Below are 26,171 nucleotides of genomic sequence, written 5' to 3'. Positions count from 1 at the left end.
GTAATTGCTAAGTAATAATTGAAGTTGGCTTGATTTCATTAGTGTGTTCGGTGCTTGTTCCCATTTCGCAAACAGAAAGTGAACATTTAAAAAATTGGAAAATATTGGACTTTAAAAAGAATCATACATCCACAATGAGCATGACCTGCAGTTCATGTTAACAACCAAACAGGACTTTAAGGCTGTAATCCTATGCCTGTTTACCTGGGAGTAAGCCCCACTGAACTCATTAGGAGGTGTTTTTTTTTTTTTTAGTAAACATACATAGGATTATGCTGTTAATCACTAAACAAACAAGTTCACAATTGTGATATAGTTTTATGTGATGCCGTGTATTTTATTTCATGACATCCTAATTCACTAAAAACAACATTTATTTAAAAATGGACTTTTATATTTGGATTTTTAACCTGAAACCAAAGAGTTGTCTCATTCCAAAGCATATCTGATTTCAATTAGAACACATTTGCCAAGCAAATGTACAGGCTCAGGGTGTAACTTGTGGCCAAGCTACACATTTTAAACTGAGAACAAGCTGCATGGTAATGCCAATTTGTTCAGAGCAGTGGTGACAGTATTTAATCCTTTCTCCCACCCTCACTATTTTCTCATCAAAATTGTCCCTATTTTTCTCTTTCCACAAGACACACAAGAGCTTGGCGCAGCTGGATAGAGAAGTTTTGATGTGGGCTGGAAGGATCGAACACCCCCACTGAAGCTCCAAACAAATCGGCATCCCTCTGCTGGTGCATTTCAGGGAAGAAACGGAGATGGGTAAGCTTTCCCTTGCTCACCTTGGACTGATTCAGAAATGTTTCAAGTTCTTAAAAAAAAAACCAACAACAACAACAACCAGAAAAAACTCAGATCATTTTCCAAGCTAATTTAAATCTCAGAACATGAGCTCCCATCCCCAAAACATGATCCCTATCATTCCCCTACCCCCAACACAACTTTCCCCTTCATAAGAACATCAGAAGAGCCCTGCTGGATCAGACCAAGGGTCCATCCAGTCCAACATTCTGTTCACACAGTGGCCAACCAACTAACTGCCCACAAGAAACCCACAAGCAGGACAAGAGTGCAATAGCACCCTCCTGCACATGTTTCCCAGCTCCCTTTTACTTGCCTGACCAATGGTGGCATGAGCAACAGCAAGGAGAGGAGAAGAGAGAGGTTAGCCCCCTTCTCTCTGTTTTGGCATCAGTGCTGGTGGTGGAAACAGCATGGGCTGAGCATGAGGAACATGGAGGTCTGCCCCTTCCTGTGATGCCCTTGCATGCAGCTGACCAGAAAGAAGGGTCTTGTAGCCTTAGCAAGACTACAAATCCCATGGGCCACCACACCTTTCCTCTTGGTATGCCAAGGCAATGGAGAGGGAGTAGAGGACATGTCAAAAGGGTCACTATCACCACTGCTTGCACATCCATTCCACATACAGAAGCCGACTGGGATGTTACTTCAGTACTAGTAATGGGACAGCATCCTCTGCCATACCTGAGGACAGCAAGCTAGAGGGTTTAGGGCAGACCACACAGCACACACAGCTGTGTCCTCCAACATCTCACCACTGCCCCACAACATCCATCGACTTGAGGCAGCTGCTTCACTATGTCTAATGTTAGGGCAGGCCTTAAGTAAGAATGCCTTACTGGCAAAAATGTTAACCCAGCTGTTATAAAATCAGACATTTAATGCATAAATGATTGTATTTAGAAACTGGATCTATAAACACAGGTTTCTTGGAAATGAGAAAAACCATGAATAGTATACACAGTCACAGAACACATGAAATGTACTTGGAAAACCCTTTAAACTGCTGACCAGCAACACATTTTTCATAGTGCTGAAATGCACAAAATCAGTCCTGAAATGCATGAAGAACATGGTGCAGCACTGACAAAAAGCGGAACCCTCAGCATTATTTACCTCTGAAGTGCTGTTACTTCCTTATATGTTTCTAAAAGGGGAATAAATGCAAAGTGCAAAACTGCAAGCAGCACAGATGAAAAGTTTCCTATCTTTGCTCAAGCTCTTCAGTGTGTAACAGTCACTGCACAATCCTTCATTCGAAGAGCTGAATCTCCTATGAGAAGCAGCAGAAAGACAAAAAGTGTTAGACTTTCCAATAGGCATGTGTTACATTACAGTCTCCTGTCATAAATACGATGCTCATTACTCCAGAGATCCCAAGATCAAAGTTTTCAGTAATTGTCATTTTTTTACAGTTACAGATTACACTTCCTATTTCAGAAATTAGCACATGAAGAATTGCAATTTCTCAAACTGAAGAGGTAATTCCCAAAGCCACAACTGTAGTTTTCAGGTTTGAAATACAGGAAACATTCGAGAAAATGTTTCTTTTGAGAGCTGCTTTGCTTAAAAGTGAAATACTAGAATTACTATTGCCATTTTACATGCATGACTACACATTTGCATGTACACATTTTCAGTCCTTAGAGGAAAGTTGCTAAATCTGCCCTTTCTCCCTTCAGAAGTCACCAGAGCTAAGCAGCAGAGTGACAGTGTAGGAGGAAAACAATGCTGTAAATTTCACTAGCAATAAAGCCTAGCAAAAATGATATGTAGCTAAACACGGTATTAGGATGGGTCAGGTGATGAAGACATATTTCTAAACATTCCATAGTTTATTTCAGCTGGAGCCAGTTCTGGTGGCAACCAGCCCCTGAGTAGGTGAATTAAATTGTGGATAGGCATTCTTCAATCTATCAATCAGTAAATCACTTCAGACCATCAGAATAACCAGGGCCATTTCACACATTTAGCAGAATGGGCCCTCTATACATATGTGTGTATGTGGGTGGGTGGGAGAAATGTTTGTAAGATGTGATGTGGGCTATATATAATCTGTAGAAACCTTCCCTGTAGAAAGATCTGTAGAATCTATGCACATAGCTTGGGTCTCCTTTTACGTTACGTGCATAAGCATTCTTGCTCCCACGCCATGTTGCATTGTCGGGATGCATATGGGCAGAACCTGATTCATGGACCAATGGCCCTTATGGTAAATCAAATCAAACTTGAAAACCACACTCAGAGCTCCACTAGCATTTACAAATAGAGATAGGCAAACACACAAACCAACACAGACATCTTCCTTCCAGTCAGAGCCAGTTTGGTGCAGCGGTAAGCATATTGGACTATGACTGGAAAGACCAAGGTTTAAATCTTCATTCAGCCATGAAGTTCACTAGGTGACCTTCCTTATCAGTTGCTGTCTTGCCTCTGAGGGTTGCTATGTGGATAAAATGGGAAGAGGTAGACCATCTATACCCTGAGCTACTTTGGATGAAGAGTGAGACAGAAATGTAATAAATACATTCCTGTATGCCTGTAACGTACTTCAGTAGATATTTCTTTAAAAACCCACATCAATATAGCAAAGAATAATTCTGCTTCTGCTGGATACATTTATTCAGTTATCTGGAACTGGAACGTGGCCTTTGCTCCCACTTGGTGCGAAGAGGCAACAGACAGGATTTCCTGAGCAGTAGGAACTTCTAAAAGTGTCCAGTACAGGGAGGAGAACAAGCATATGTACTAGAACAGGGATGGGGAAGTTGTGGTCCTCCAGACCTTGCTGGATGTTGCTCCCATCAGCCCCAGCCAGCATGGTGAATAGTTGGTGATGGGAGTTGTAGTCCAGCAACATCTGGAGAGCCGTAAGTTCCCCACTCCTGTACTACAGAGTTCTCCGATCACTGTACTATATGTAGGCTCCCATATGCCTGGCGGTCTGCTCAAATGGATCTATTGAGCAAGGGAAAGGGTGTCAGGATAGTCCTTGAGAGATCAAGGAAACAGCACTAGCATATAAGGGAAGTACCTGGAAGTGGGGAGCCTGTTTTAGAAAGGGGAACAGCCTGAGTGTTCACAGCCTGAATGGCTATTCCTGAGGTTCCAGCAGTCCAACTCCATTCAGCATCTCCCAAATAAGTAGCATGAGGATCATTTGCAGCTATAAAACCTCTTTATACATCCTCTGAGGTCTAGCTTTTCATTTGCCGAAACATTTTTTTTTTTTAATGTAACACTGTATATCAAAACTGTAACACTTACTCATTGGTAACTGGCACTATTTCCTTCTTCTTTTGCCTGGTAAGGAATGTTTAAACAAAAACAAAACAAGAATGAAGAAAATGTTGGTACAGTCTTGCCCAGAAACATGAAATATTTCAATATTTGTACAGGCAGAGTCTCAAACGTCTTTTTGGAGCGGTATACTTATCTGAACAAAGTCAGTTTATGTAACTTTCATTTAAAACACACACAACCTTACAGAATTCGCTGTACTGACTCAACACTAACTGCCTTATGACAACGTTCTTCTGTTAATTGTACTCCTAGTGCTGTTGGCGTTCTGAATTCTCATTTGCAAAATGAATAAAAAACAAATTAAGAGAGCTTCCTAAAGCAGGGTTTTGCATGAGATTCAACACCAACCACTTGAAAGCTGCATATTGAAAACCAATCCAGACGGGCTAGTAAAGCTACCACTGTGTCAAAAACCAATGTAGCTATGAACCTGCACAACAGGAAGTGTGTGTTCCGAGGGACTCCCTGGACTACTGCTATTGCTAGAGTGTCAGTATTGTAGCACTTGTTATCAAAAGGAGTGGCCCCAATCCAGCTAAAGTTAGTTGTCGTTAAATTCCACTAAAAGCAATGGGATTTCAGTTAGTCATTACTAACTGGTTTCATTGATTTCTTAGAGCAGAGTTTTCTCTGGAGCAGTGGATGGAGAAGCTGATACAGGGGGAGACAGTCTTTAACATTTAATTACAAATACAATATGAAAAGAACACCAGCCTAGAGAATGGACATTAGCTGAAATATATGAAAAATTATATATTACATTTATCTTTCATGCAATATGTTGATTAAACCCTCCCTATAAGGATGTTAATATTAGACAGCTGCCAGGAAACCAGCGCTTTAAGGCTGCAATCCTATACACTTACCTTGGAGTAAAGCCAATTGAAATCAATGGGGCTTACTTCTGAATAGATAGGATTGACCTGTAAGTATCAAATGATGGTTGGACTGGAAAATAAGACCAGGAGATAGAACCAAATCAATACTTTCTTACCTTTTGGGATGCCATTTGTGGATGTTTTTCTCCTTCGAACTTTAAAGATGAATACTATTAGGAAAAATAGTGCCAGCAGACAAATTGGTAGGATAAATGAAATGGGAGATGTTCCCCCAAGCCTGGATTCATCTGTTTGATTTGTAAACAAGAAAAAAAAACACAATTTTATTGATTTTCACACAAAACCTGATCCATTACTCAGTTAGGCAAAAGAATCTGGGTAAAAATATTCATGTTCACAATCTTTTCTACTGTGGCAGCCACTTGAGCTGATGTTACCAAGAGCACAAGTTGCGAGGGTTGGTGGTACACCCAGAACATGGTGCGCATAGGCATTTAACTCATCCTTGAAAATGCTCGATGCCAGTGGATTGCAGGGGCATGCTAAAGATCAGTGCATGCAAAGTTCCATGCAGGCCATCTCACACAATTACCATACTACTCTCGTGGTCATGGCAGCTCTAAGCAAGCAGTGCTTCCCATTCCGAGTTCTTCCATTTCTCTGCATGATGAATTGGGCTGACAGTTATCAAAACTGATTTCCCATGTGCAATAAGGCTCTGGATAATTCTAGCTGTCTGCAAAGAAAGCAAAGCCTGTGTATACTCTTTATATTCCCTTCGAAGCTTCAGATTATCTCCATATCATTAATATTTTTCATTCTCTATAACAAGGAATAATAACAGAAAGGAAGGAGAGAAAATGACATGTGTGGGTGAGAAAACGGAAATAGCAACAAAAATTTTCAGGGGTGAGGAAACATATATAATCCCTGTGGGTGATGCAAAACTAGGGGGAGGAATTACTTTCTAATAAATGATGTCCTTGTTGTTACAGTCTCGAGCCTCTGCAGAATGATTTAAAAGCCAGCCTTTTGTTTCCATTCAGCTAAATAAGAAGATAGTGAAAAAACAAGAAAATAAAAGGGAAACGAAAAGTGGGAAAATGGGAGTACATTTTCATGGGCCAACCAAATAAGGACTCAGAGTACCAGGTCACAACAATTGCTGCTTTGGGACAATGCTATTGTAATCATAGCAGTCTAGAAAGTTATTCCGTACACCATTAAGAGCACAATCCTATGCATGTTTATGTGGTGGGGGGAAAGTCCTACACCTCCCACCATGCCCCAGCCAGCCATGCTGTCTGTGGCATGCTGGGAGTTATAGGCCATTTTTTCTTTCTAATCATGCATAGGATTGCACCCTAAAAGTCTTTGTATATATGTTACCCATGAGATGCCAATTTTAGGCATTCTGTTACCACTCATTAATATCAATCAGGTGGAGAGCAGAGTTTCCAAACCCATAAAATGGTCCTTTAAAACCTAAGGTGGCACACTGAATCCAAACCACATGCATTTTAATGACCCATTGGGCCAGAATGTAACTCAGCACCAAGTGAGCACACATTGTGCCTAGTGTGTGGTTGATTCTGTCTCTGATGTCATTCCCAAAACCACATATTATCCTATAAATTCAATATGTGTGTTAGCCTCTCAGGCTGAATCTACACATAGCAGTTTTACCATTATCATACTGCAATGATAACTATTAGTGCCCATGACACCAATGGGCACCAATAGTTATCACTGCGGTATGGTAATGGTACAAGTGCTATGTGTAGAGTCAGCCTCTCTCTCCACATCTCCAGCAATCAGCCCGATAAGAATAATCTTCTTTGACCAATACAGAAAGCACAGAAGGTACCAGTGAATTTACAGCAACAGATTTCAGATTTCAAAGGAAATACACATAAAGGACCAATAGAAATTGACCTATGACACATTTAAGTGTTTTATTTATATTATGCATTTGGAAACCTAATCCTGTAATCAGAGGTGGACATCCTTCAGGCTTCTGGGATCTACTTTGAGTGTTGTTTTACTAGCACCCCAAGATCCAGAGCCTGGTACAAAAGGCATACACATGTACTGCAATCCTAAGCATGTCCACTCAGAGGTAAGCCCCACTGAGTTCAATGGGACTTATTCTCAGGTTAATATAAGATTGCGGAATTAAAAAATTCTGAGCCCAGAAATTTGTTCTGGGTACCAGAACTGAATGGAGCTCACAGTCCTTCCACACACAAATGCATGCCTGCTTACTCCCACCACCACCACCACCACCACCACACACACACAAGCTGTTTTTCATTTCAGAAGTATGGGGGGTGCGGGGCACTGAAAGTGGTGCAACAGAAAGTGGGGCCTCTTTGCTCATGATGCATATATTCTCTTTTACCATTCAGCTGTTGCTTCTAGTCAGACAGGTTTTGCAGGATTTTGTAGCACTTCAAAAAGCTGGGAAATCTGACCACAGATGTTGGTTTGGAAAAGAAACATGTGCTGCTGTTAACACTGCTGGTTTTATTGTTGGTTTTTATTGTTGTTATGTTTTTATTACTTTTAATATTTTAACTGTTTTTATGTATTTTATTGCTGTAAAATAAAATACATAAATAGCCCTCCCATACTTTGGGAGGGCTTCTGCCTGGAAAGGCAGCCAAGAAATACTTTAAGTGAAAATAAGTAAATAAATGTGTACATTCTAGGCTTTTACAAAAACATGTTTAAGTTTAAAAAAAAATACATCTCAGTTCATAGCCTCAAGAGGTTCTCAAAGCAGCTTACCCCCCCCCCAAAAAAAACCAACGACCCACCACACAAGACCAGCACCAGGAACAGAAACAACATGGTTTCCACGTGGTGCCTGGATCTTCACCTCAGTCTTCTCCATGACCTTTTATGTAATGGCCTCTACTGAAAACCTGAGAGGAAAGGGAGGTTGGGGCTGAGCAGCTAGAATTTGCCCACCCATGCCCAATTGCATACAGATGAGGATGATTTGGTAGTACCTAATCATTACACTTCAAGCTTCAAGTGGAATAGCAGTTCTTTTTCCAGAATTCTAGTATCCAAATGACATATGCTGGGTTTGTACACAACGCTAACCCATGGTATGGGTTGTTGAATTCTGGGTTGTCATGTTGTGCAAACACAGCCATGCTAACAAATCATGGTTTGTTAACCACAAACAACCCAGAAAAAGAACCCATGGTTTGTTGATGGATTGTGAACTCTGGGTTGTTGTAATTACATGTGAACCCAGAACCATTGGTTGTTCAAGGGTTGTTCTGCCAGGTTACAGAGCCAACAGGAGTGGTAAAAAAAAAAAACCCAGCTGCTCTACATGCCACAAAGGCATTTGGGATACAGGGAAGGAGCGGAGGAAGGAAACAAACAACCCAGGATTGAGAAAACAAACCGTGGTTTGTTCAATTGTCTGTCAAAGAAACTCATAAACCATGGCTTAAATAAACCACAGGTTAATGTTATGTGTAAACTAGGTAATTCTGCAGCCAGATAGGAAGTCCCACTTTCCTCAGCCCCAAATGCTGGGTCGGGATTTTTCTCAGGGCCAGGGCATTGATGGAAAGGTTTAAACACTCAGTACCTCTTCACTTCAGTCTTAATTGTGATTGGTGCCTTATCGCTATAATTTGGGAAGTGGGGAAAGAAACAGATGTAAAGTAAACACTTTTTGGCAAGGGTATTGCTAGACCTAGACTCAGGGCCCCACAGGTCCATTTCTCAGGGATCAGAATCCATTCCCCAGATCCCTAAGTGTCAGTTGGTGCTTCACAATATTCTCCCTTAATGATTTTTTTAAAAAATGTTCAATGTTTAATTGCCACATGGCTATTAAATGGGAGGGGGCAGGACTTCCAGTGGTGTCAATAGGTTTTTTTCTCCTAAGCTTATTGCATGGGGTGGGAGAAGTTTTCCTCCAGGATGAAAAGAGGGGGAGAGAAGTATGTGTGTGCAGGAAGGCGGGGTGGGGGGAATGAATGGACAAGAAAGAGAGAGAGAGAGAGAGAGAGAGAGAGAGAGAGAGAGAGGGGGTTGCCCTCCTAAAAAATGAAACAATCTGGTAGGAGGTCCTTCTCCAGATGTGTGTTAGATATCGTCTTGTGTGTGTGCTCACATGCGTATGTGTGCTATGGTTCCTTCTGGTCTTTGCGTGCCCTGCATTGTGGCACACAGAGAGATGATATGTAGTGTGTGGCTTCCTAGCCTCCTCTGCTTCTGTCTTCCTCTGTGTGCATGAGTCTGTGACCGGGTTTGGAGGAAAAGTCATAAATCCACCCCACACAGAAAGACAACACTAGAAACTGCAGAGCAGAGAAGGGAAGCAAGAAAGCCATCCTTCCTTCCACACCCTCCCTGGGGAGATCTTCACGACAATGGAATGAGAAGCGCATTGGAGTATTATCCAGAGTTTCATGGAATTGGCTTTGATCCGTCAGGGACACATGAAGCAAGAAAAGCCAAGTGTACCATACCTTTAAAATCCAATTTTCACAGGTCACACGGTGCTTCAAAGGAACATACTTCCGGGTTTGGTGAGAGTAGAACACATCATCAACCTGGCAGGGGCTGGTCAACCAATGAGAAAGGCTTGTTTCCTGCCCCTATCCAGGCTCCCCCCTTTTGCATGAAGAAGCCAAAATCCCTGATTCTCCAGTACAGCATCTGAAGGCTGCCTATGAGAGCAGCCCACCACCCTTATTTTGCCCCATTCCAGCAAACCGTTGTGGAGTTATTTCTCCCACCCCATTTTTCCCAATGTGTGTAGATTTCCCTGAAGAAGCCAAAATCTGCAGCTCTTGAGTGCAGCATCTGAAGGCTCCCCCTGAGAGCACCCCCTCATTTTGCCCCATTTGTCAGGGTGGAAACTGAGCCCATAGAGCTCCAGAGCAGTTCTGATTCTGAGGAAGAGCAACAACCCGTGGGAGAGGAGCTCACTCATCTCTCACAGGCACAGCAGCAGGGAGAGATTCCTCCTGCCTGCATTCCTGAGAGAGATAGTGATCCTGGCAGTGAGAGAGCGGGGGAGGGGTTTTTGCTGGACGCTCCGCGCAGACACAGGGAGTGGCGCCAGATGGAGAGCGCCGAGAGGAGGCACTCTGCCCGCTTGGTGCTAAAACAACGGTCGTGTCCCGAGGACCCAAGGGTAAGAGGGAGGACCTCTCCATAGCCCATAAGTTCAGAGTCTTCCTGCCCTTCTCCTTCAAACGGGGACCAACTGCCTTACCTGGAGCTTAGGCTACTCTGCTAACTACCCCAGTGCAGTTCCTTGCTTAGTCACTGGTGATTAGCCTCTGAAAGAATCATTAAGTTGTAAAAGGAATAAAGCCTTGGAAAGAATCCTTTTTGTCTGTGTCTTGAGTTGGCTATTGGAGGGGACTGTAAGAGGCAGCTAAGGTGCTCCTGACACCATTCCAGCAAACTGTCATGAAGTTATTGCTCCTAGCACCACCACTTTCTCCTTATCTGGGCACTTACTCCCTGCTTGCAATGACAGGATCCCAACACCTCACAAGATCGCTACTGCAATAAAGCTCTTAGCATCGGAGAAGTGACTTTACATAACATCAAAGAAGCGACTTTACACAATATCCGAGATGCAATTTAACACAACATTGGAGAAGTGAAGTAATGCAAACATCAGAGAAGTACATCATCATGGAGGCTAATTACTGGCAAAATGGGAGTGCAGGGTGATTCTGAAGTCTGGAAAGGCTCAGTGAGGTCACGGCCAGGTGAAAAACACACCCCTGGGCAGCAGTCTAATGGAGAAGTAAATGCAGAGGACAGGGGAACACAGCACCAGGTTCACAGTGAACCCAAATTAAAGAAATAAAACGGAGTAAAAGTAATCTCAGAAAATCTGTCTTTTCCACTGGAAATCTTCGGGGTGGCTGCAGATTGGTTATGATGTCATGTGGTGCAAATGACCTTGAAATGCTCCCAATTCACAGCAAATCCCCTGTGAGGACAGCCCTCATGTCTCTGCCACCTCTTCCCCTTTTTCCCTCTAGGATTCCTCTGTCTCCTCCATGCTGCCCAGTCCTGGTGCCATCCTTCCCTTTTTTCTGATCCCCACCCCCAAACCTTTCTCTTCCTTCCAAACTTCCCCTCTACTTTCCTTCTTAATCTTCTTTGTTGCCCCCATTCCTCTACCTCCTGTACCCCACTCTTTAGCTCTCACTCCTTCCCCAACCCTGCAAAATGGAATTGTGCACCACTTTATTTTATTTTGAATCTAATTTATGGAGGTAATGATGACTGATGAATGGGATAATTAGCAGAAGGGGAATTCATTAAATTGTGTAGCCCAGCAAGAATTGGAAATTAATTGGGAATGACCCCCTGATTTGCTCTTGGCTTTCTTTTGGATTAGCATGCTTGTCTAATTTTTGAAACTCCATTTTGGTGCAAAAGTTGTTATTTTTATGGGGCGCAGGGTGAGACAGAGGGAGGGCTCATAACCAGTCACTCTCCTTTTTGCATTTTTCCCACACCACTACAAATTAATTTTAATTGAAGAGGAACTACTGATTTAGGATGAGCTGGGGCAGGATGCAAATTAATTCATTAATTCATTTTATTTGAGGTGATTTGGGATGAGAAATTAATTGGCTGGCTTAGCCTTATGTGAAATTTAAATAAATCCTAGTAATTATTTCTAAATTTGCATATATAGTTATAAATTATCATATGCAAATTCTATGCAGATTTGCATCCTATAGGCCTGTGCCCTGATTCTTTTAAGTGCTTAGCAACACCCCTGCTCTTTGGAAAGGGAAGTGTTAAAGTGATAGAATTGATTCCTAGAGAGGAGGAACCAATCCATTGAGAAGTAAATGGTAGAACAGCAGTTGTGCTATCAAGGTGGGACTTTGGGGCAGAAGTCCAGCGCTCCACTGAGCAGAATGGAAAGGAGGGCTCCCAAATACAGCAAAGCTAGCTTACTACATTTTGAAGTAATACACATTCCCAAAGGGAGGGCTGTCTCAGTAGGACCATTTGAGGTAAATGAAGTACCGCACATGGCCATCTAAAGAGGGATTCCTGAAAGACCATTAAATCCTAAAAGTCTAAAAACTAACCAACTGCACCACTGAGAGCAATCTATACAGGTCATAACCAGCACCCACCCAACCCAGGCCCCAAATAGCTACTGAACGGCAGTGCGATAGTTCTTCTGCACCTGGAGAGATTGTACAACTGTTTCACTGTGTTAAAAGCTGTTGGGTTTTCTGAGCTCTAGAAGAAAATACAGAAGCTGCAATGGGGAAACTCGGGGGTGGGGGATGTTTTGCTCACAGCATTTTGTAGATGCCCCATAAAAAGTAACAAAGTACATGGTTTCCCACAGTAAATGCCCAGTGTGGAAGCAGCCCAGGTGTCAAATCCTTCTGCGGACCACTGAGACAAGGGAAGCTGGATGCTAGAAGTCACTTAGCCCTTATTGGAGGAGGCAGGTCTTCCCTTGCTAGCAGCTAGCCATTGCTAGGCTTCACCAGGTAGCACTGCGTAGTAGAAACAGTGGTGTCATATGTCTCCAGTCCAAGTGAGGCTGTCCTGTCTGCCTGTGCCCTGCTTGACATGGGAACCCCTTAGCATTAAAAAAACAAAAACAAAAAAAACCCCACTGAGGTGTGTGTGCCAACACTTTAGCTACTCTTGTGCTCATGCACAATGCATATAACATACCCATAACTGGAGTACATATGGTACAGTACTTACCTCGGCATGGAAATTAAAACATGGTTCCAAAGAAATCCCGGCACTATACTCTGAATGTATCGTGGAAATGTGCAAACAATTTGTGCGATACATTCAGATTGCCTAATCCATTTTTTTGCAAAAGTAAGAATATTTGGGTAAGGGCTGGCATGGTAGACCATAAAGAAAGGCGAGGGACGAGTAATGAGCGAAGAACTGGGGAAATGAGCTATAGGAAGAGGGATTCACATGCAGATCACAGAAATTCTGTCCAATGACATACTTGGTTTTTAAGTGCTTATGAGATACTCAGCATATTTTAAAAGCACTGTCCACAATCACAAGGACTAGAAATTTTCTTTTATAAAAAGAAAGCTGAGATTCTCAGCAATCCAAAATCTACAAGTTCCACACAAGGCTGCAAGTATGGCCCAGATGTGGTCTGTCATCCTAAGAAAGAGAGCAAGGTGATTAGACTGCACCAGAATAATTCCTCACCATGTCTGCCTCAGACTGCAGAGTTGCCACCCACCCTCTCCACACATATTTTCCTCAAGCCTCTATTTTATCCAATTACTCTTCCTTTATATTCCTGCATTTTAATCCACTGCCAACTATGCCCCTTTCTTTTAACTACCCTGCATTTGAGCAATCTGGGCCCAAATGCAGGGCACTGCATTTTTCCTATAACATCTTACCTATCGTATTTCCACTCTTCAGTTTTCCTGTCTGCTCACAAAGCAACTCATTCTGTCCTTAGGGTCTTTTAGACAGTTTTATCCCAACCAAACTTTCACTTTCCTCACAAGAGTATGAAATCGTTTGATAACACCCTATGGTTAATTCAGTCTTTAGAAAGTTTGTGAACATCCCATGATATCAAAGCTCAGCTAATCACAGCTAGAGGCTTTAGCACTGCAAACTTCCTTGGCATATTACAATATAGATTCCATATACATGTAGATATATGGAATTTGAATAGCCCCAAGTATACATCTATATAATCAAATCCCAAAAGATTAATATGAAGCCACACATAAGTTTTTACCTAACAGAAACACTGTTCTGTGAGCTGATATTTTTTCTTTCAGTTCCTTATTCCAGAATATGCAGGTATAGTTTTCACGAATGCTTGGTTTAACTCTCAAGACACTGGTTATGCTGTAACGACCATCATCTGTCATTTCATATATAGTGCTTGCAAATGTACTGAAATTAGTATCATTCTCATTGTACCAAGAGACGTCAGCCTGAGGATAGCCTTCTGACTGACAAGTTAAGGCCATGTCCTCTTCTTCTCTTGTTTCCTGGATCCTTATTTTCTTGTAGTGTGCTGCATGAAAAGAAGTGGAGTACAATAATCAGATTGAGACTTTTGCACTATTTCATTTTCTCTTCCTTGGGGCTGGCTCACACAGTCATCATGTTAATCGTGTGTGGTATAGTGTGGTGGTGTAGTGACTAGAATGTTGGACTGGGACTCAGGAGATCTGGGTTCTAGTTAAGGATGGCGGAGAATTCCTCCACAGACCCCAGTGAGGCCGGATTCTTTTGAATCCGGCCTCCAGAGTCCGAGGAGGAACGGAGTATTTCGGCTGGATCCCCCTTGCCACCAGCTCCGGAGTGCCAGCGATAGGGCCGCCATTGCCATATAGCTGGCTGAGGCTGACTGACTCCAGACGCAAATGGCTGCATTTAGCTTAAACTAAGGGCTTTATGGCCGCAAATAGCATAGTGGACGCCATTTGTGTCTGGAGTCAGTCAGCCTCAGCCAGCTATATGGCAATGGCGGCCGTATCGCTGGCGTTCTGGAGCCGGCTGGAAGCTCCGCAGAATCACCATGGAGCGGAGCCAGCTGGCGAGGATTCCAAGGGGAGGGACGGATCGCCTCCCCGCAAGGGCGGATTCCCCAGAGGACCAGCAGGTAGGGAATCTGCCTATCCCTAGTTCTAGTCCCCCCATTTGGTCATGAAGCTTACTGGAAGACTTTGGGCCAATCACTGACTCTCAGCCTAACCTACCTCACAGAGTTGTTGTGAGGATAAAATGGAAAGGAGGAGGACCACGTAAGCCACCTTGGGTTCTTTGCAAGAGGGGGGAAAAGGCGGGGTATAAATGTAATAATAAATAAATAAGGCAACCATGTGTTGACTTTGGACCAAACTAACACCTCATTAAATGTGCCTTTTTGTTCAACATGCCTGCTTTTTAATATGTGTTGGGAGGAAACTCCAGTGGTTGCCAAGAGGGCTCTGGCTCTACCCTCTGCACATTTTGATGAAGATCTGAAAGAAGTCCCTACGTGTATAGAGCTACATATGTGTTTGTGCTGGAGTAAACAAGCCGGTGCCCTCCAGATGTTTTGGACTACAATTCCCATCACCCCCAGTCATCATGGCCAATGGTCAGGGATTATGACAATTATAGTTCAAAACATCTGGAGAATGCCAGATTACCTACCACTAAATTAGGGTATTTCATGTGATCTGGGGTTCTGTGTGTATTTGCATATTTTTGTGCAACCACCTGGCTCTGGAGATGGCCCTTAGGGCCAAAAAAGTTGCCCAGTCCTGATTTAGAAAAGGGCTAATCTGTGCATTTGTTGAAAAACAAGTTGCTACAAAGACACAGGTCTTATTCAGGCGTTCTGGTCCCCCACATAGTTAGAATCGCATGAGAAAAAGAGGGAATGAACGCACTAGCTCCACCCACTCCATTGCTGTCCCCTGTTGCCCTCAGAGGGTGAACATCTGTAGCAGGAAGCTTGCTCTACTCGTGTAGACTCCCCACATTATTTCTAGCCCTGATGTTCCAGGGCTCTAAATTCCATAGGAAACCTACACAAGTAGAACAGCAAGCTTCCTGCTACAGCCTTGCAGAGGGCAAAGGAAATAGCTATGGGAAGCTCAATGGAGGGGGCACAGCTTGCATACCCATCCTCTGTGTCTCTCATGCAATTCTAATTACATGGAGGGATTCGAACACTGAAATTGGACCCAGTCTGGAGTGCTCTTTCCTCCACAGGAAATGGATGCTGCAAAGTCTGCCCTGAAATTCTCACTGCTGAGGGATTGCATTAACCTTTTTTTCTGTCCTCTTTTCTGTGGCTACTAACCTTCAACTTCGAAATTAATATATTTGTAGTCGGCTCCTTTATAATCAACAAGACAAATATAAGTTCCTGCATCTCTGAGTTTTATGTTGGTGAGATGTAGCATAGAACGTCCCATTTTTAATTCCTCCAGCAGCACTGTGGCTCTCCCCCAAAAATCTCTGTGTTGCTGCGTGAGGTCTTCTTGACCCTTGGTGAGCTTGTAAACTTCCTTTTCTGCATCTTCCCGTGACAGTCTCACTTGCCATAAGACACTTAAGTGTGTCAAATTTAATGGGTCAGTTGCTGGAAAGCGACATCCCATTATCACATCGCTCCCAAGCTCTGCACGGTAACTTGGCTGAAGAACTTCCACTATGAATAAAGCTGAGGCACAGAACAAAGCACAATAATCCATCAAGCAAAGTACGGACATTTTTGTGGAGCTGAAAGAGTTCAATAAGTCAGATACTGATATTTAGTGTAGGGGTTTCTAGTCAATAGCAGGCCTTGACCTTGTTGTCCTCTTCCATTGGATGGTATACCAGTGATGTGGGGCAGAAAATTTTCCAGTGCTTTATTTTTCTGTGGAAAATTTTCTATTTCATAAGTTCATTAGTAACAATGAATGGATGCCAAATACAGATACAATATTAGACAAGCTTGACAGTTTCAGAGTTCTAATTAATGTATTTAAGGTGGTTATCCCTCACAAGTATGTGAGATGAAATACATATATGACACTGAGGGAACAATCATATGTGAATCAATGGTCGCCTCTGACCCCAGGGGTGACCGCCTATCCAGTACAGGGTGGGAGGAGTGGTGAGGAGCAGATCTCCTCCTCACCCCCCCCCCGCTATTGTGGCTAGACAGCTGATTTCGGCTGTCTAGCTGCAGGACCTCAGAGCGTGAGAAGCAGTGGCTGGATGACACATAGGATGTGTTGTACTGGCATTTCCAACCTCCCTGCCCCACCCCCAGGAATGCCCCATTTTCACCACTCCGTGCTGCTGTTCCGAGTGCGGAGCACAGGGCCAATCCACACTGCCTACAAGGTAGCACGGGAGGGATGGGGGTTGGTTCTCTGGGAACTGACCTCAGAGAGCAGGCTCCAAGGTTGGTTCCCAGGACCTGACCTATCCTATGGCCATCTAGCCACTGACTAGCAGGCAATAGGCTTGTGCCCTGAAATACATGTATGTCTCAGAATGAAATGGAATTAATATATAATGACAGTGAAAATGAAAGTGCCCCAGCAACCTTAATGGAAGAGAGTTGAACTCTGTAGAAATATATGGGTAGCTGTCAGCACATCATGTACAGTTCTTTGGGTTGCTAAAATTAATTAGTGTGCCAACAGTTTTCAGTCCCTTTTTTCTCTTAAAATGTAAACAATGTAAGGGAAATTACATGCTATTTTCTTTAAATTGTTACAAGTATTCCAATAAAATTTCTATGTGGTATAACTTTTAAATCAGATTAAGTGTGCTTTATTTATTTTTCTTCAAATATTTCAGGTCAAATACTTGTAGTGTATTGGGACAAAAAATGAACATGGGGTCCCTTTTTATCTTTGTTTACTAAATACAAGTAAAATAAACATGCTAAATTAGATCTCTGTAAGGCAAACTGAAAATGTTCCTCTGCAAATTTACCTAATTTGCATTGGAAATTTTTCAGGAGATTTTCTGAGGGGCATTGGGACTCGCCTGTGTGGGGAAGAGTGGTCACTCTCCACAGCATGGGCAAGTCAGGCCCAGGCCGCCTGGCATCCAAGCTGCTGTCTCCAGTCTGAGATTGGAGATAACAACGGGGTTCCGCTGGTGACATGCAGCAGCAGAGGAATCCCTGCTGTTCTCTCCCATCTCAGATCAGAAAAAGCAGTGGGGATGCTTTCCGAGGGGAACCAAAGCCCCGCCCCCTGGAGGAACCCCAAGAGGCAACGTAGACTGGATTGGATTGCCCTGCAGGTCAGATTTGTCCTGTGGGTGGCGGTTATGCACCCCTATTCTAGATAGTTCTGAAGTTCTTGGGCAAATTCCAAGTGAAATATACAACTCTGGGAGTTTTACTGAAAACTAGCTATGTACAAGCTCTCACCTGTTATCAAATGAATCTGGATTTGAAGTAGCAGAGCTGAAAGGAGCCTGAACATTTTTCTAGATGTATCTAAAAGACAATGTTAACATGATAAATATTCTCAGATACTTTGCAGGTTGACACATGCGAAGGTGCTCTGCAATGTTGTTGCCAATAAAAGCAAGCAATTTAAGGCTTTGTTTCAGCAGTTGTTATTTCAGCATATAAATGTTTTCCCCCACCTAAAGTGACTCTTTGATTCAGTAGTGATATGCTTTTCAAGGGCAAACCATTCAATTCTGTTAAGCCATAAGGTTACAAATTAAGTACTAGGGATGGATGAATCACTCTATATCTGGTCCATGTAATTTTTGTATCTATTCAATCATAAATATGTTCTGTTCAATTTCTGCATCTGTCTGTATTTTTTAATGCACAAAAATTTGCACATATTTTCTTATGCAATTTCCTCTCTCTCTCTCTCTCTCATACACACACACACACACACAAATGCAATTCTCCCTAATATATGTATTTTTGAATGCATTTTTGAACCAAACATTGCATTGCAATGTTTGAAGAACTGCACAATCCAAAGGGTAAATGTGTTGTGATCTGCATATTAATTTGGGAAGTGCAAATTTATTTATTATTTTATATTTTTACTCAAATATATAGATCATTTTCCACAGCAATATCAAAGTTGTGATCATAAAATGCAGGGGCATCAGAGCAATAATAAAATATAACAATAAAAACAACACAGTACAAAATGAATCAGCAATAAAACTGCACACTCTGTGTGCTGCAGATTATAGCTGGCTGGGTCGCGCTTCAGGGAAAGCCTGTGTGAAGAGACGGGTTTTAAGAAGAGGTCTAAACGTCATAACTGGGGGGGGGGGGCTGTCTAATGTCAATTGGTAAAGTGTTCCAGCAGGTGGGTGTTACCACACTAATGCTCTAGTGAGTAGCATCTCTGATGTGCTCCCTCTGATGATCACAAAGATCAGGCAGGGATAAAGTTAGGTTGGTTCACTTAAAAATGTGGACCAAATTAGATTCTTCCCCATCCCTATTAAATACTAAGGTGACAAAGCTAGCAGCCTTTCCCTACACCTCCACGCACATACATGTGGCTGGCTGCAAGATGGCACGTGCATTGCGCGTAGGTCGCTGAGACCAATTGGTCTAACTTCAATAGGAACTGTACTAACCTTAACTGGAAACTTCAGCTGATGCAGGATGTGACAGAAAGGGATGGATGAATTGGTCTATTTCTTGTCCATCTCACTCTTGTATGAGTTCATTCATAGGTAAGTTCCATCCCATTTCCACATTAATATCCCATAAAATCATTTTTTTTTCAATTAAAAGACTATGTTTAAATTTTAAATGCATTTTCTTTAAACACACACACACACACAAACACATATTAAGTGTTTTTCCCTCAATATCCACATTTTAAAATGCATTTTGATACATTTTGGGAGCCAAGAACTGCATTGGAACAGTTGGGAAGTGCAAAAGCCGATGGGTAACAAAGTTCTGACCCTCACATTAGTCTGGGAGGTTTAGATCAGGGATCCATCTACACGGCACCACTTTCAGCTTCACTCCATCATAACTGCGCAGCATTGCAGCTGCGAATTAGCTGCTGCTGTGGTACACATGCGATTTACTCTGGACTTCTCCAGCAGGAAAATCTGCTGTGCCCTGACACATAGTTGTTGAAGCAAAGTAAATTGCGGCAGTTGCACTGCCCTTTTTTAAACAAATACCATTATATTTAAATGCACAGCTGCACAGGCATGTGAGAGTAAGGGTGCAACACTTTGGGTTTTAGTGGCTGTTTTGTATTTTAGGGGTTCTTTTGTGTCTGTCTGTTGCTCTTTGGTAAGATGTGGGTGGGCTGCTCCTTCATTACCATGCCAACTGTTTGGCAGTTCTCCAGCCTAAGACTCTCACAATGGTTTGCATACGCCAAGGTGTGTGCCCATGAGAGGTACGTGCCTACCCAGCATTCCAAAATGATGGCTGGAGTGAAGTTGGTCTTGGACCTTCTGCTCCCCTGACACCTCCCCGGCCCTTGGCCACTGACTCCAAAGCAGCCATTGTGAAGATACAAAACTGTGAAGGTGTGCGAAAGTGTGGTTGAAGAAATGAGCACGCTTTCCCGTGCCTCTGTAACTGCGCAGCCATGAAGGAACTGGGAAGAGTGAAGGGGCATCACGGAGTGACAGAAGCACTAGGCATGCCTACCACATGCCTATCACAAAATGTGAAGTTGGTTCAGGGAAGGGACAGACAGCTCGCAACTGCAGAAAATCCGCAGCAAAACAAAAAAATTGCACTCTTTGGAAATCCGCATTTTCCGGGTGAAAACCATAGTTAGGCTGCGAAGTGGCAACTATGTCATATGTCCCAAAGGACCTTGAATCACAGTGGCTCTGGGGTAAATAGCTTGTGTAGATGGGGCCCAGGTCAATTTGCATGGTAATTCACCAAGAGTAAATTCCTCAAATATACCTAGCAACAGCCAGATGGGTAAGTGGTCCTGGTTGCCATGGCTGTATGGTTAAAAGATCTTCATTGGCTTCCAGTTTGTTCCTGGATCCACGATGCTGTTTGGATCCCATTAACTGAGATCATCTTCAGAGGCCCTTCTCTGTGTTACCCTACTTTGGGAAGTAATGTGGATAGCTATTAAAAAGAGGGCCTTTTCTGTAGTGATGCCCGAACTCTGGAACTCTCTCCCTAGACATGTTTGCCTGGTGCCTTCATGACTATCTTTTAGGTGATAGGCAAATGTCTGTCCTGTTCTTATGGGTCCATAGTAGTATTACTTATCTTTTGACCCATTTTGGCAGCTGTTTTTACCTTGCAGTTTGTTTGCTGTTTTATCATTTGTAGATTTAATTAGTGTCTTAGTTGGACATGTTGTTATGTTTTATGCTGATTTACTTTGTAAGCTGCCTTGAGGGCGCTTGAAGAAAGGCAGGGTATAAGTCTCATCAACAGATGGCAGTAATGACATCTTGGACAAAATGGATGATACAGATGCTAAACATCAATTTCAAGGTAGAGCCTCATCACCACTGCAAGAGCTGCAAGCATTAAGGACCACGGGGTAGAATATTTTTACAACATTTTCCACCTCTAAATCATACCCCAAATGTGTTATCTGAGGCAGGGCCTTCAGCTCACCACACGATCGAGCTACTCTTGCACTAAAAAGCAGTATTAGGCAAGTGTGGCAGTTTCAAAGTTGTAATTAATATTTTCCAGTAGATTATTCCTAGAAAGTATGTGAGAGACAATGACATATATGTCATTGAAATATATATACTATACATGTGAAACTGAAGCCCAACTACCTCAGTGAAAAGAGAGTTGAACTCTGTTGAAATAAATGAGCAGTGGCCAGCATACCATGCACAGTTCTTTATAAGTGCATCACGGTTTTCAGTAGCATTGTTCTTTTCTTAAATTTAAACAATATAAGGGTTTACACATGCTATTGTCTTTAAATTTTTAGAAGTATTCCAGTAAAAAAAAGTCTATGTAATATAACTTCTAAATCACATTGTGTGCTTTAATTTCCCCCCTCAGATATTTCAGGTCAAATACTTGTGGTGTATTGGGGAAATAATAATAATAATAATAATAATAATAATAATGATGATGATGTTTGTTAACTAAATACAAGTAAACATGCTAAATTCAATCACTGACTAGAGCTGAAAATTTTACAATCCACACTGAAAAATTACCAGTACAAATTACCCTAATTTGCATAGGAAAATTTCTCAGTTCAAAATTTTCCAGAAAACCTACATCGCTAGAAGGAAGGTAGTCTTAATGACATCCCAAGTCTGCTCCTGATCTCATCCAGATGTCCAATGTTCAGATAAATGTTCAGATAAACATTGTGGACATGCTCAGAGGCACGTATTTCTTCACACAGGCAAGTTGCAATTAGGTGGCTTGAAATGAATGATTAAAATTGAATACCACCAGGCTGAGTAAGCTTGGACACACTCATTTTTCCTCCTCCTGGCCTCCCCCTTGCACAGTCCAACCCACACTCTAGTCAAATTCTCCACTGAAAACAGAAGGGATAACCCCAAAATAGTATACATCTCACTCAAACTTTTTACCTGATACTCTCACTTGTCATTGGTCACTACTGACATTAAGAGAGAGAGAGAATAGTCCAGGGGTAAGTGAGAGAAAATTACCAGAGCATATCAGAATGAGCTCAGTCATTAACTGGTTGACTGCTTTGGGAGCTGTCTTGCAGTTAAGAACACAAGAAGAGCCCTGCTGGATCAGACCAAGGGTCCATCTAGTCCAGCATTCTGTTCACACAGTGGCCAACCAGCTGCCACGGGAAACCCACAAGCAGGGCATGAGCGCAACAGTGCCCCCCCCATGTTCCCCAGCAACTGGTGTACATAGGCCATGTACATAGGCCATAGCACATAGCCATCAAGGCTAGTAGCCATTGGCCATCACTACAGCCTGTGGTAGCGAATTCCATAGTTTAACTATGCGCTGTGTGAAGAAGTATTTCCTTTTATCTGTCCTGAATCTTCCACCAATCAGCTTCATAGGATGACCCCGGATTCTAATATTTTGAGAGAGGGAGAAAAATGTCTCCCTATCCATATTCTCCACAACATGCATACTTTTGTAGACCTCTATCATGTCTCCCTTACCCTCCTCTTGTCCAAGCTAAACAATCCCAGCTGTTGTAACCTTCTCTCATAGGGGAGATGCTCCAGCCCCTTGACCATTTCAGGTGCCCTTTCCTGCACTTTCCAGCTCTACAACATCTTTTTTTTTTTAGGTGTGATGACCAGAACTGTACACAGTATTCCAAGTGTGGCCGCACCATAGATTTGTATAAGGGCAGTATGATATTGGCAGTTTGATTATCACTCCTTTTCAAATTATGCCTAACATGGAGTTTGCCTTTTTTACAATGGCCGCACACTAGACTGACATTTTCATTTCATTCAGCTGCAGCTTCCTCTTGCCTATTCTCGAGTGGAATACTGTCTGCATATTTTCTTTATATCTCTGAAACAAGGAGGACTAGAGACTTACTTTTTAAAATGAAATCTGGAATTGCCCAGTTTGGTCTGGCCCCCCACAAGTCCTCCACTTCCCTCCATGGCTCTGCCCCCCCCCCAGTTTTAAATGCATCTTTGCCCTTCAAGCACTCATTTAATACCACACAGAAGGGGAAACCAATGACTGAGGTGAATCTTAATGTTACAAAGTTCATACAATAACCAGCTGGGAGAGGAGAAGCCAAAGACAGTTCGTCTATAAGGAGAGTGGATGCAGCACCCCTGCTTCCCCCTGCTACTGCTGGATGGAACCATTGCTGCCAGGTGACAATGGGCAAAGGGGAGGGGCTAATGGAGAAAGAGAGGGACCATGGCTCAGTGGTAGAGCACCTGCTTTGCATGCAGAAGGTCCCAGGTTCAATCCCCGGCATCTCCAGGTAGGGCTGTAGAAACTCCTGCCTGAAACCCTAGAGAGCTGCTGCCCTCTGTGTTGACAATACTGGGCTAGATGGACCAAGAATCCAACTGGGTATAAGGCAGCTTGCTATGTTCCTATGAGCTCTTTGAAAGATATATGCTTCCCCTCCCCAGTCCACAATTCCTTCACTCTTGTTGTTTTAAAATATACTCTTTAAAAAGGCAAACAGGCTGTCCCATGCAGCAAAGCAACCTCACCACCACCACCCTTCGGGCCCATACCCATTTCTATAGCACCCAATAGCCAAAGTTATCTGGATGGTTCACAGCATGATAAACCATAATATAAAACTTTTAACATTAAAGAATGTAAAACTGTTTAAGAAACCAAGTTAAAAACAATTAACAATAAAACTATCAGGACCTGATTTTAAAAAATGCCCCATCATATCCCGTCATATGCTTGGGTGCAGAGGAAAGTCTTAACCTGGCACCGGGAAGATGACAGTGTTGGCACCAGAGAAACCTCACTGGGGAGAGCATTCCACAGTTGGGGGGGGCACCACAGAGAAGGCTCTTTCCCTTGTTGCCCTCCTCTAAACCTCCCTCAGAGGAGGAGCTCAGATGTCGATTGAGGTGTACAGATAGGTTCATACAAGGAGAGGTGCTCCATCAGAGTGCTACTGGGGAAGTCAGTCATTCCCAATGCTTCAACAATACTATCACCTGAACACAGAAAACATTCATAGAGCATGATAGCGGATCCATTTAATTCAGCCCACAGAATTAAAGAAAGTTGTTGCACATCCAGAGACACCAGGCTTCCTTGCATGCAGACAATGTGGCTGCAGATAAGCAGTGAACTGGCCAATGTGCCCACTGTCCATAGTCTGACATGGATGGAAAAGTGCATCCTATGTCACCTGGAGCCATAATGTGGTGTATGCAGCTAGTTGTGCATAGCTAAAGCTGAAATGGGGCACATTAAGAACTTCTGCTATGGGAGGCATCTAAATAATGCAAATAAATATGTAAAATAATTACCTATATTTTAAACAAAGGCACACAACTTTTTTTTCCTGGAAAGAAAGAAGCACAGCAGCTAAGCCATGCTTAGCAGCTCTGAATATTTGCCATTCCCTTCACATGTCTCATTATTTTTATTCAGAGTTCTTTGACAATTCAGACAAAAATACTGGTCCTGGAACACAACAGAAATGCCACAGCCCTATTTCAGAATTATATTCACCTCAGGAGAGAAGTCAGACCTCCTCCACAGTAGACTTGTTCAGAATTTCCCCAGGCAGAATAGCGCTGGCTCCGCTCATGTGGCTTGAGACAGAGAGGAAGGAGGTGCGGTGCGTCTTCATTGCCAGCTTCTTCTCTTGTGATAAAATCCTGAGCCTGCTTTAACCAGCGTCCTTCTGAGGGAAATGACAGACTTGCGGTTTCTCTTTCATTTTGGGAAGTGGGGGTATTTTCTGGACAATGCATACTATTAACCCTTTTGTTCTGCTGACAGCAATGTTGTTGTTGTTCAGTCGTTCAGTCAAATCGAGAGCTAGAAGGGCTGCTGGCATCTCTGGATGTCACGACCAGATACCAGAAAGGACAGGGCACAGCAAAGTAAAGTTCCCACCTGAAGTAATTACTTTTACTTCAAAAGTAAAAAAGCAGAGTTACAACTTTTTCGTCTGCGCCCCAAGGCCCAATTCAAAATATGGCAACGGCACAGTCAGGTGAAGGCCTAACTAACCAGTTCATGCCCAGCATTCCGGCCTACATAGCTGACATCCGGGCTCAGCTAAGAGCTGTAAGGATTGATGTTAAAAATGAGATAGACGCTTGTCTCACCCCTATCACAGCGCGCTTGGACACTATTACTGAGTATATGAAGGGAGTGGAGGAGATAGCAAATACTGTTGCTACCATGGCAACACAGGTCCAGAGCAAGGTTAAAGACTTAACAGCAAGAGAAAATGAACTAAGGCTTAAAATATCAGGTCTTGAGGACTGGGGCTGCAGGACTAATCTACATGATTCAGAGGCTTTCCAGAGAGAGTGGAGGGGCAGGATACTGAACCCTTCCTCCAGAAATGGCTGGCTATGAATTTTCCAGACATCCCTCCTCATGCTTTGCTAATAGACTGGGCACGCAGATTGAGGCTTCCACAGCCCCTAGCAAAGTCAAAATGGACCTTATAGCCCCATTTGTGGTCATGAAGACTAATGATCTCATCCTCAGATCGACTAGAGCTTGTACAGAGCTTAAATGTGAAGACAAAATAATTCAGGTGTATCAAGATCTGTCTCCAGATACCCTAAGATGCAGAGCATCGCTTTGTGAAATCACAAAAAATTCTATGAGGGGCTAGCTTGCCCTACTGCTGGGGCTACCCATTTTAGCAGAGGGTCTCTTACAACACTTGGCATGTTATTAATTTAAATGAAGGCGTCCAGATGCTAAAGGACCTTAATCTACACATTCCAGAGTTACAACAGAGCCAAAATCAGGAAAGCCAATTGTCTGTTACTGATGCTGTGGATGGATGACCCTGGCTTCCAGCCCATCAGAGCCACTGTTGCCATCATTCATATCATTAGCTATGTTAAGATTCTGCTTTTCACTTGTCTTTTTGCCCGTTGTGATTGTCAAGCAAATGTAAGTATAAATGATTGTTTAAAAAAGGGGGGAGGAAGCTTACTGTTCCCAGTCTTCCTTCCATATCATTTTGCAAGTTATAAATGAGCCAGCATTCACAGCTGACTGAGATTAGGAGATACCCCTTGTTACAGCAGTAATCCCCTTTGATCATGACC

General features: G+C 42.9%; 1 protein-coding gene across 1 annotated transcript; it reads right to left on the bottom strand.

Moving 5' to 3' along the window:
- Nucleotides 1-253: 253 nt before the first annotated feature.
- LOC146352595 (programmed cell death 1 ligand 2-like) lies at nucleotides 254-24,740 on the bottom strand. Its single transcript, XM_084834455.1, has 7 exons — nucleotides 24,601-24,740; nucleotides 17,881-17,949; nucleotides 15,802-16,164; nucleotides 13,735-14,019; nucleotides 5,111-5,242; nucleotides 4,081-4,116; nucleotides 254-2,086 (listed from the first exon to the last, which is right to left on the bottom strand). Exons 2-6 carry the CDS (start codon nucleotides 17,933-17,935, stop codon nucleotides 4,097-4,099), a joined length of 855 nt encoding a protein of 284 aa, XP_084690581.1. The 5' UTR covers nucleotides 17,936-17,949; nucleotides 24,601-24,740; the 3' UTR covers nucleotides 254-2,086; nucleotides 4,081-4,096.
- Between the last annotated feature and the right edge of the window lie 1,431 nt (nucleotides 24,741-26,171).

This window comes from Heloderma suspectum, chromosome 2, assembly GCF_057233095.1.
Source record: "Heloderma suspectum isolate Gila_16-S chromosome 2, 16-S_ref, whole genome shotgun sequence".
NCBI classification, from domain to species: Eukaryota; Metazoa; Chordata; class Lepidosauria; order Squamata; family Helodermatidae; genus Heloderma; species Heloderma suspectum.
Note: the sequence above shows the minus strand (reverse complement) of the source record. Positions and strands in the feature narration are given on the sequence as shown.

What these genes read in the sequence shown, in the direction of transcription:
- LOC146352595 (XM_084834455.1), bottom strand. Translation starts at nt 17,935, where the DNA reads ATGTTCAGGCTCCTTTCAGCTCTGCTACTTCAAATCCAGATTCATTTG. An exon ending in TATTAATTTCGAAGTTGAAG is followed by an intron (nt 14,020 to 15,801) that starts GTTAGTAGCCAC and finishes CTTTTCATGCAG; the next exon opens with CACACTACAAGAAAATAAGG. An exon ending in CACAAATGGCATCCCAAAAG is followed by an intron (nt 4,117 to 5,110) that starts GTAAGAAAGTAT and finishes ATTCCTTACCAG; the next exon opens with GCAAAAGAAGAAGGAAATAG.